We start from the raw sequence: 12062 nt of genomic DNA, 5'->3' as shown, positions 1-12062 counted from the left end.
CGTTATATTTTGCCAACGAACTAATATCGAAACCGTGATATGGTTTTGTGCTTTATAAAACAGCACAAGACTTTAAGTATCCTATATAGGCATTATGTTTGTGCTGCGTGATTTAAAGAAAAGTGCGCACTTTGCTCACGCGATCAAAGGGTTTATTTCTTGCAAGTGAAGACATTAGGACAAAAGTATTGTAATTTTCCTATAGTGTAATGTAAAATATACTTTTGAAATATTCATTTTCATTTATTAGGCTATATGGATTTTATGTCATAGGAATAATTATAGAAATCATTATTATATTATTATACTAATTGTTTGGCATACTAAAACACCAGTTATAATGTAATGTAGACTGAAACTCTATATCATAACTAAAAAATATGTTTGAGCCCCCTTTAATGTCCAGGTACAAGTCAATGTTTTTTATTTGTGCACAGTTCATGGGTTGAAGCCCGTTGAAGCTCTTAATTTTGAGCTCTCAAAGAGCACCAGATTGATGCATTTAACCTTAAAATGTACAAAATTACATTACAGCTTTTTTTTAAATATGATACTATCTTTCTTGCTGGCAAATGAAATTAATAAAGAAAACGAACAAAAGTATTAATTCGGAATATTTCATATTTATTTTAATCTGAATGATGTGATGATATTGGGGGGGTTATAGTAGCTGGATCTGATTTTTGAGGGGGTCATGACCCCGTAACCCCCGTGCAAATTACGCGCATGATCACAGACATTCGCATTCGGACGGGATTAGATTTCTCTGAGGACCGCCGAGTTTGACGAAAAACAGTAGGTAATTTGCTCTGGAATTTTTACAGAGGTCGTGTGTGAAAAAGACAGACATGGCAGATTCGGACAGGATTAAAATCTTAAAGTACGTCTGTGAAACAGAAATTTCTCTAACGTCCCCCTGTGAAACTAGTCCCGTCCGAATAGGGCTTAAGCCATATTAATGAAAAATGCTAAATCCCTGTGTAAAAAGCAGTAAGCAAAACCTTGTTTTTGGACTTTTGACCACAGCAAGTCCCATTGTAGAGTTTGATGAAATGCTCCTTAGTTGCACTGTCATCTTCTCAAGCCATGCAGCTCTGAAAATGTTGAGAAGCACTTCAACAACATCCAGACTTTGTTGACCACCATTGGGGAATCAGCTGTTGATGACAGCAGCATTGCTCCTGAGGACCTTGAGGTACACAATAAACATGACAAATGTCTTTAAATTATGTCTTCTGCTAACCTGATTAAAATCACTCATGTAAACATGTAAAATTTCATATTTTAGGACACCTTCAGTCAGACGTTTTTTCACAGACATTTCATGGAGATCATAGGCACTGCACCCCTTGATAAAAAAGAGGATCCAAATGTGTCCTACAGTGAGACATTCATCTCCACTTTGGCTGCCTACTTCTTGCCTCATGCAGCTCTTTGGACAGCATGATGCTGGGTCAGTTACACTTTTTTGTAATTGAACGAGTCACTCAGAGAAAGACTTAAACATATCTTTGGTTACTACAATAATGTAGGTGTAAAGTTGTACTTGACATGATTATATTAATAAGAATGTTTGTCAGATGTCTGTAGTACTTTTGGCCCATAGCCAGGCATGGACATAGTCAGCCCATCAAATGCTTGCTCCAAGGCAAATATGAAAATCTACTAATCACGGTCACAGTAAATTTGTTATGCAAATGAATTTTTCAAGGGGTGTGGATCTTGTCAGTTTTGGTCTCATTACCTTTCCTCTTCACCATCAGGATAAATTTCAGCTTTGTACAGAATGTATCTATCCAGTGTTACCCATTGTGCGGCAAACTTTTAGCCATCACAGATGCACAGTGGCAATACTGTAGGGGTGTAACAATTAATTGTGCAATTATTATGCTCAGTTTCTCAATAAATTACGGTCAAATGCTGCCACATCCAAAAGCCAGAGGGCGCTCTCATGCATAAACTCAAAATATGCAGTTGTTTTTCTACAAATTTTCAGACAAAATTAAAAGCACAGGTTTTAAATGTGTGAATTATGTTATACCTATGCCACCTTTAGTTAAGATGGGTAGCACTTATCATCAGTTTAATTTTTCATCCGAAAAACGAAAAGTTGGACATTGAAAAATTGGATTCAGTTTTTCTGTTTTCCTGCTGTTGCAGCTCACTTGAAAAGAATGGTGAGGAGGATCACTGAGCCACTAGATGGTTACCCATGCTTATTTAAAAAGTTAATTACTTTGTGGATTTACAGTACATGTACAAGTGATGCTTGCTGAAAAATGTATGCTGTATTTTAATGTCTTAAAATGAATGCTAATTGTGGCTTTATATTCATTAAGGTGCTGCACAGCAGTCAAAACTTTCTGCGTCAGAGGCCGAAATAAAGAAATACATGGGCAGCTATCTCCGGTCTGCTCCTGATAGATATGGGGGTATGGGACGGCAAAAGGGGAAATCGGCCATTGAGGTCTGTTCAGACTCTGAATATGTAGAATGCACCTATTGTTTATCTATGTTTCTGTTCATTAATTTGTTTATCTACGAAACAAATTACAAAACTGGTTTTATTTTAATTTAACTTGCTCTTTGTTTTTAAAGGTCTTGAGAGCTTTGATGTAAAAACCTGTAATATGTAAAATGTTGTCGTGATGACACAATGTAATGCAATTATTTTCATCAATTAAGATTTATATCAGATTAAAATTGATATATAAAATTCTGATATAAACCAGTGGATTTAATAAAACACATCTTGCATTTAATACTGTTTTGTCATTATTCTTGTGGTCTAGAATAGGACATCAATGTGTTAAAAAATCTTTTAAAAAATGCAAATCAAATGAATGTCAAAACTTGACGTCAATTTAATGTCAAGTTTTGACATCGATTTGATTTGCATTTTTGACCAATTCTTTGATGACTGTGTTTGACATCAATTTTATATCTATTTGACATCAATTGCCCGCCGGCGCTGGGCATGCTCGGGAGATTTTTCAGCCTTTTAAAAGAACCAATTCTGAGGTGTGGTCATATTTTGGCTTTAACAAAAGTCCTGAGGGAAACTTAATCGAGGATGGTCACCCTGTCTGCAGAACATGCAAAAGAAAAAGTCGCTGCAATAGGGGGAAACTGCATAGTTGTCTTGTGTGACAAATGTCTCTCCCAGAAGTCCTCAGTTGGAATGTTCGAGTACTGTCATACCACAAGCGATTTATAAATTATGCTAACCCATACTGGAATCTATCCAGTCTATCATAGGATGAGAAGATATTTTAATCGACCAGGGTACTCCATAGGCTTTCAGCGCAGATCTCAATCTTAGATTCAAAAAGAAGGAAAATCCTGGAAGAGAGAATTCATCCTTTAGAATCTGAAAGGACTTAAGTCCATAATCACTGTACAGATCTTTCAGGGTATAAACCCCAAATTTAACCCAGCATTTGGAAACAAAGGGTTTGTTACCCGTACAGAGATTACTATTATACCAAATGGGGTTAGAGTCACAGTAGGAATCTAAAGCTCCCATGATCTTTTCTGCCACTCTCCAGGTTTTGATAGAATGGCATATAATTGGACCAAACTTTTCCAGAACTTTCTTAGGTATTCCAGTAAAAGGTAAATCCTGTAGACGCAATGGGTTAATAATTTTAGTTTCTAAGGCCCGCCATGGCAAAGGGGAGTCAACATCAATCCAAGTCCTAAGTGGTCTCATTTGGTATGGCAAATAATAGGACCAAAAATCTGGTAGCGATAAGCCTCCATGAGGTTTTAGCCTGCATGGGCATAGATTTGAGACGAATTCTAGGCTGTTTATAATTCCATAAGAATTTTATTACTGCTGTACGAAGCTCGATCTTTAAAGTAACCAATAGGTGGTGCCAGAGGTAAAGTTTAAAATAAAAAGCTCAGCCTCGGAAGAAGTTCCCATGCCAGACTCTTGTTGCTGCATTTCTTTCAATATCTAGCCCACCTTATGCATGAAATTCATAGTGTTTATAATAAAACACTAAAATTAATACTCAAAAACACTTTTACAAGTAGTGCTGTCAAATCGATTAATCGCATTAGACACAAACTTTTATGTTAGATGCGATTAATCACTATTAATCAATTTGACAGCACTAATGTGTGTATATATAGGCCTACACACATACATATATACACATATTTACAAACTTATGTTAGATGCGATTAATCACGATTAATCGATTTTACAGCACTGTGTGAGTGTATGTATATATAGTACACTAATGTGAGTCTGTAGGCTATATACAGTATGTATACATAAACACACACACACATATTTACAAACTTATGATTTGTAAATTAATGATTAATCGATTTGACAGCACTATTTCAAAGTAATGCAAAACAGGTAAAACATTTTAATCATTTTAATCAATCGTTTTATTTAATATTTTCATACACAATAGAAATACGTCTCTCATCTCGTATTGCAACCCTGTATCCATGCCTGAAAATCCAAGAGTGAAATCCAAGTTGTTAATATCTAAATAAAATGTATTTAAGGCACAGGCGGTACACCAACGGTAATAAAATACTCCTGCGTTTAATACCAGAAAACCCACAACGGTGAGATGCAAGCATTACATTTTTCGTATAAAAAATAAAATCTGGGCCTGGGTATTTGCAATAGTGACCCAACGGGCTAGAACTGACTTACTCTGATGTGTGCATGAGCCAGCCCGAACAGAAACAAAACACAACACATTAGTAATAATGCCTTGATATAATGCCTAACAGTCTTTTGGTCTGGTATGCAAGAATCAGTTGAGATGCCACTCTTTTATATGTTCTTTCTGCTTCTCGTTTACGTGCCACACCTCGCACCTTAACCTTTTCAGATGTGTAGTTCAAGAACTTGTCTCTTAGTTTCCTGTATTTCAAAAACAAGGCACAATAAAATGATAAAAGGAGGAATTGTAAAGCACCTTTGGTTAAAGGGAGGTACTTTTGTTAAAATTAAAAAGCTAAACATCCAATTATTATTCATGTTTGCTTACAGCTAGCAAAACAACAGCAAAAAAAAAAAAAAAAAAAACATTAGTCCAAGTCAGTAAAAAAAGAGCCTTTTTTTTCTTCTTCCGGAAACGAGCCAATGATATGAGCAGGACGATGCAGTGTGTGAAGGCTCTGCAGATGAACATGCAACCTCCTCTATTATAGGGTCTGTGGTGGAGTGTGTACTATTTTCGTTTTCGGCAAGCTGGTGAAGAAACAAACACAGTGTCACAGATGTCTGAGGCAGATCGAGTGTGCGAGTGTTTGGGACGGTCTACTGGACGAGCTTAGCGTCAAGCCGGAGCCAGTGCAGGCCTTGCCGTGTGAAGCACACCAGTTCAGTCATGCTACTGGTGTTGAAGATCAGCGCGCCCATCGCCTTGTCCAGGTCACAGAAGAACTCTGTGCAGAATACCAAACACAAGAGAAGAAGAACACACAATTATGTGATCTTCTCGTTACAATTTTATGTAGCCAATAAAACAGGCTTGCGCTGCACATGTTGCACTGAACTGTATTTTCCTTTTTTGAAGTAATTACAATCATATTTCAAGCAATTCAAAACCATCATGGTGAACAGTGCGAATCTGAAGTGTCTCAGCTGAAGGAAATAATACATTATTTATCGTCTTCAATATATTGGCTAAACTTTCTTATCGGGTTGATAATGATAAAATTAAAAATGAACATACTGTATATCAGTCTTGTAGGGCCATTAAAAACAAATATTCCATCCGGACATTGCTTTTGCCCACTTCTGCATGTGAATTAATTTGGATATAGTCAGGGGTGCACATAACTTTCTGGTCTGGTTCTCGCAGGAGCTCCTGGAGATGCTGCTTGGACTCACACTTCACACTTATCCTACAAGATGTAGTTATCACTTTCCTCCTAACTGCTCACCTCTTATTTTCTCTCCAACATTATTTTGTCACGTGTTCAACAATTTTTTTTTACATTTGATTAACATTAATGACACAGGCAGCAGCAGGAATATTAGGCTGTTGTCACTTTAAGAGCGAATGCATCCGTTTTTTTTCCCAACTGTTCACTTATGACATAACCGAGAGAATACTTGCCGATACCGGTATTTAGATGGGTATTTTGACATGATTTTCTGTGTATGTGTCAATTTAAAACAACTTTGATGAAAGGTTTTGATCCACTTCAAATGTTGACTACAGTGTATATATGTGTATATATATATCAATCACTTTACATGAATATAAAACATGTACAGTAGTGTAAAAAAAGGATGTCCGGCCTAGGAACGGTAATGAAATGGCTCATTCTAAGGTAATAAAAACATAACGGTCGATTATGTAAGGTCTTTACACCACTGAAAACATAGTTATGTACTGTATATGATATTGCATTTCTGTCAACAGATCCTCCTAAATATTACACAATGCACCTTTAACTCTGCACAGCTTTTCTGCAGTCGTTCTGTTTCCAGCTTTTGAAATAGTACATTTAGTACTTTTTCTTGTACTAGGATGTATAGTACATCCTACTTTACCCCCATGCATGCAGTACACTCAAAAGCACACACGTCTGTGTGCACATCCGGTATTTAGACGGCTATTTTGACATCATTTTGTGTGTATGTGTCCGTTTAAGCACAAGGAAACGCAAAAGAGGAATCAATTTGGTGTTCGAGCTCTATCTGAAACACGCCTCTCTCTTTCGTTTGAGAGAGAATCGTTTGAATGTGTAAATTGCCATGACAAAACATGTCCAAATGATACATTTTCACTCTATGATGGTTAAATTTAGCAGTTAATCTGCGAATCACATGTGTGCCGAACCGTGGGGCAGCTGGTTCGTACGGATCACGGATCAACTGCAATCTGTTGCATCTCTGATAATTAATGAGAACACACCTGTTATGTGCACCCCTGGATATAATATACATTTTCAACTTTATATAGATAGCTGTGCAGTAATACAGTTAACATTTTTGCAATGATAAAAATTAGATTTGCTATATAGTATTTGCTATATTGCTTTTAGTGAGTGTACTGCATGTATGGGGGTAAAGTAGGATGTACTATACATCCTAGTACTAGAAAAAGTACTAAATGTACTATTTCAAAAGCTTGAAACAGAACGACTGCAGAAAAGCTGTGCAGAGTTAAAGGTGCATTGTGTAATATTTAGGAGGATCTGTTGACAGAAATGCAATATCATATACAGTACATAACTATGTTTTCAGTGCTGTATAAAGACCTTACATAATGAACCGTTATGTTTTTATTACCTTAGAATGAGCCATTTCTATCTACACACACCGCGGGTCTCCTTACATCGACATTTTTCTACAGTGGCCCTAAATGGACAAACGCGTTTCATCACTATGTTGTTCTTCATGTTAAGAAGCTAGCTAAAGTCAGAGAATAAAACACTGACACAATGATGTACAAGTAACAATACTATTCGTAATAACATATCGTTTTACTGAATAATTAAGTAAACCTAATTTCTTACTTTATCTTTGTAAAGAAACCTCATTGCTTAACTGGCTACTCTCTGCTGTCTCAGACGACGACATCACTTCCTGTTGGACATCGTAACTTCTGTTGGGTGCAATTCGTAACCTCACCACTAGATGCTGCTAAAAATTACACACTGCACCTTTAACTCACTCATTTCTCACTAAGGGTTCATGCGTTTATCTTGACTTCTTCTCTACAGTGTGCTTTGTATTAATATTGTGCATTTCCAAAACAGCAACATAGTGTCGTCCCAGATCCGGCCCACATCTGGTACACGTTGAATCCACACAGATCTGGGCCGACACTATGTTGCTGTCTGTGTTGTTTCGCATACTCATTGTGCAGTATTTCTCATGCTCTCTTTATTAGCGTCTGGCAGCTGAAGAGTCAGTATTGCGGTTCAAGCAGTTGACATGGGAATATCAGGCTCTTCAGAGAGCATATGCCCTGTTACAGGAGCAGAAAGGAGGGCTTGAGTTTGAGGCAGGTGTTTGGAGAAGGGCATCAGTACCTCTCTGATCTTTGGCAAGCTCCTCAGCCTGGTCCCACACCTCGGTAGCGTAGAGGAAGTTTGAGGTGACCTGCACGTAGCTGGCGGCCATCTGGTGTATGCGTTGAGGGATGGTGACGGAGGAGCTGGAGGAGAAGCTGCCCGCGCTGCCCGAAGAGAGCCTGTGGGAGACCGGAGAAGGCATGCCTGCGCTCTTACTGGAGGACACACACACACACACACACACACACACACACACACACACACACACACACACACACACACACACACACACACACACACACACACATACACACACACACACACACACACACACACACAGAGAGAGTTTAGAGTTTTCACATTATTTAGTAAATGTTTTTTTAGTAAATTTTTAAGTTACGGGCCATTCAGAACTAGCCAAAAAAAGAAGAAGCAATAAACCAGATTAACTAAATCACAGCTATATATATATATATATATATATATATATATATATATATATATATATATATATATAAAATGTTAAATATAAAATACATTAATTTCTTATTCTAACAAAATCCTGTCATCCAGCATCTCCTCCCTTCCTCTTTCATCCTCATCCTTTTCACTAAAAATGTGTTTTAGGTGGACAGATCAATACAGTACAAACAACATGTAGGATGTTGGAAAATAACAATGTATTTTCTGTTAACCAAATGCTTTTTAATCTTCGCTATTGCTTCAATGCAAATAAACGAGCGCACCATTATTTGTTGCGTAGTGACGTGTGTTCAAGTGAGCCAGATATAAGCAGATTTGTCTTACACAAACTTCCAGCAAAGTGAGTAAACATAATAAGTAACACGCCAAATTGGCTAGTGATTTGACAGCGTTACCCTCCACAGTTAATATGTACCTGCATTTGGTGGGTGTTAATTTCAAACCCTGTGTGCATGTATTCTTATCGGATGAAAAAAAGTTATGATGCACATTTTTAGAATTGATGCATATCTTGTCGTTTCAATCCAGAGTAGTGACCATAAGTAGTGACAGGTTGTAAAAACACATCATCGGGGAAGAGAAGAAATGTAATTTGATTAAAGATTATGAACTTTGCTTTGATTTTTATCAACCCGTTGACATTATTTTGTCTTGTTTTGAGAATAAAATGCTAAACAAACAAACAACAACAACAACAACAAAAACATTTACATTTAAAAAAAAATTAAAGGATGTTTACATATTTTACTGGAAAATGTTTTGAATTTTTAACCATCTTTTTGCCATCACTGGATTATTTAAATGCTCCATCAGTGTAAAATTTTAAAAGCAATCCATGTAGTAATTCAATTAATACGAGGTCATTACACTGAGTTGTAGAGTATAGTTTGAGATGAAGTATACCATTTCAAACCACCAAACCATGTCAACTACCATATCATTTCATAAACTTCATTAATAGTCAAAACAAAAATTATTCAGACACCTTCAACATTTCTCACATTATCACAGTTTATTCGCTATAGTTTAGAAAATGGTAATAAAATATGATTATTTTGTCCATCCACTGGTTTTGTCCATCCTTCTGTTAGACTGTCTCACAGATGAATTATGTTGAATATCTGTCAGCTGTTAAATTTAACTACTCAATTAGATAATACCAATTTAGGTCAACCAATTACCAAGCAATGCTTCATTTTGTTCAGTCTGTGGTGTAAAAAAGTCACGTTAGCAATTAAAGAAAAAACACTTTAGCAAAACATGGTCAGGTCAAAGTGTCTGAATAATTTTTGGTCCCAATTTTTTTTATACATTTTATTGGTAGTCACTGTATGAAGAATCTTCTGGTATAATATGTCATAGTTTACTGAACCCACTAGTCAAAAAATATCAAAAATTATATCTGGTGTCTGAATAATTTTAGGTTTGACTGTATGTGTGATCCAGTATATAAAAAATGGAGAGATGTAACCTATTGGTGCATTTTTGTAACTAGAATGGTTTTAAACATGCGGTTGTCAGGGTGTTTCTCCAATGTTTCTCCATTTACAATATATAAAACAATAAAAGGAACTTACTTTGCTACTCCAGGAGACGGAGCTTGGGTATAACTCAACGAATTCTGGAAAAAACAGAGTAATAGAGTAATGAATACTTTTGTATATGTTACGTTCTTCTGTTTAAAGAAACATTAACATGAATTTGGCATCTCCAAAATAAACTACATCTTTCCTGTGTTTTTGTAATTGAGTCATACTGGTAATTTCAAACCTACACAACAGTCAAAAAGTTTGGGGTCAGTAAGATTGTTTTATGAAAAAAATGAATGCTTTTATTCAGCAAGGACACATTAGATTGATCAGTAAGTGACAGGTTAAGACATTCATTATGATTTCTATTTCAAATAAATGCTTTCTATTCATTGAAGAATCCTACTTTTTTTCAATCACAGTTTCCACAAAAATATGAAGCAGCACAACTGTTTTCAACATTGATAATAATCATAAATTTGTCAGGATATTACAAATAATTTCTGAAGGAAAATGTGACACTGAAGACTGGAGTAATGATGCTGAAAATTCAGCTTTGATCACAGGAATAAATGACAGTTTAAAATATATATAAAAAGCAAACTTACTTTAAACTGTATTTTCAATATTACTGTTTTATTGTTTTTCATGGAATAAACACATAAGAAAGAACAGAAAATCATGTTACCTTCAAGTGTTCAGTGAGTGTTTTAGAGTATTTCAGTGCACTTTCTTTCCGTAGCTTGAAAAGCCTCAAATACAGGAGCGCTTGGCACCTCAGACTGCAGAGACACACACAGATCCATCGGTTACATTAGCCACAGCTTTACCAAATACTGAGTACACAGTAACAGCTTTAACACCATTGACCTTACTGATGAAGATAGAGTCAAATAATGGTTGATATCAAACACTCATAATACATTTAACACCATTCTGCTGGAAATAGAACATTTTATTTATTGTGAAAGATTGCATTGATTGTTTTCAGAGCCATTAAGTTTAATAATGATTGTTAAAGTACACTAGCAGTGTTGGGGGTAACACATTAAGAAGTAACTCATTACTTGTAATGTACGACAAACTATCTGAGCTACTTTTTCAAATTAGTAACACAAGTTACTTTGTTTCCCCGTGTATTGACTGACAGCTCTCCTGTCCTAATGTTGAGAGAAAGCGTAAGTGCAGAGGCGTTGAGTTTGTGTGTGTGAACATTATGATTACTGTAGATCTAGACTAAATGTGAATATGCATTTACTCATCTCACTTGCACAAAAACCATAGGCGTAAGTTGCGGGTGGGACATGTCCCCACCACTTTTTGCTAAGGTCGATATTGTCCCCACCACTTTTGAAACATCTCGTGAAACGAATGTACCAATACAAATAAATAAAACATCTCCAGTTAACAAGCAGAGTATTAATTTCGTTCGAGGCATTCATAAGAGGCGATCTAGCGCTGAAATGTGTTGTTTTTGAAATCAAGTGATCAAAGTGCTCGTTGCCTCTGCGATCAGTGGCACGTATACTGTGTTCCCTTTCAATCGTTCACATTCGACGTAGTCGATGTTGACTGAATGGGATAACGCTAGGGAACCTGTCATCTTCGAGTACTATTGAACGAGCCAATGCAATTGGCATGCGTGATTCGCATCACACACTCCGCCCCTCGGCGCGGGTATAAATACGGAAGTGGATGCACGCACTAGTTGCTTTTGCTTCGGAGCCGATCATCTCAGAAAAGTATTGTTGTATACAAGTCTTCTAGGAAGACTCTCCCAGTCGCTGGTGGTTCTACAGCGCTAGTGCAGCGGCAATCGCGAGCTTTGAGCTCTCAACAGCTGTTTTAACAGCATCAAATTTCTGTGTTTGTTGATGGCTGGTTAGAGGGCGGAAAAATTAGTGGTTCACTGTTTCAGTTCACTGTTCAGTGTTGGCGCTGTCATTCCCCTGTGTGCTCCGGCACTGGTGATGGGTCCCATTTCCTGAAAGAGAAACACGGGTGCGTTTACGTATTTTTCAAGATGCCATTCCACCCGTG

General features: G+C 36.7%; 1 protein-coding gene across 1 annotated transcript in view; it reads right to left on the bottom strand.

The window, feature by feature from the left end:
• Positions 1–4388: 4388 nt before the first annotated feature.
• LOC308700867 (E3 ubiquitin-protein ligase TRIM35-like) overlaps positions 4389–12062 on the bottom strand; it is a 28646-nt gene continuing 20972 nt past the window's right edge. The window contains exons 12-15 of the mRNA XM_081382724.1: positions 10711–10804; positions 10071–10114; positions 8029–8225; positions 4389–5424 (exon numbers count right to left, since the gene is read on the bottom strand). Coding sequence (XP_081238850.1) covers positions 5297–5424; positions 8029–8225; positions 10071–10114; positions 10711–10804 — 463 coding nt within the window. The 3' untranslated portion in view covers positions 4389–5296. The remainder of the gene's footprint in view (positions 5425–8028; positions 8226–10070; positions 10115–10710; positions 10805–12062) is intronic.

The sequence above is a fragment of the Scardinius erythrophthalmus genome, assembly GCF_964197995.2.
Source record: "Scardinius erythrophthalmus genome assembly, chromosome: 13".
NCBI lineage: Eukaryota > Metazoa > Chordata > Actinopteri > Cypriniformes > Leuciscidae > Scardinius > Scardinius erythrophthalmus.
Note: the sequence above shows the minus strand (reverse complement) of the source record. Positions and strands in the feature narration are given on the sequence as shown.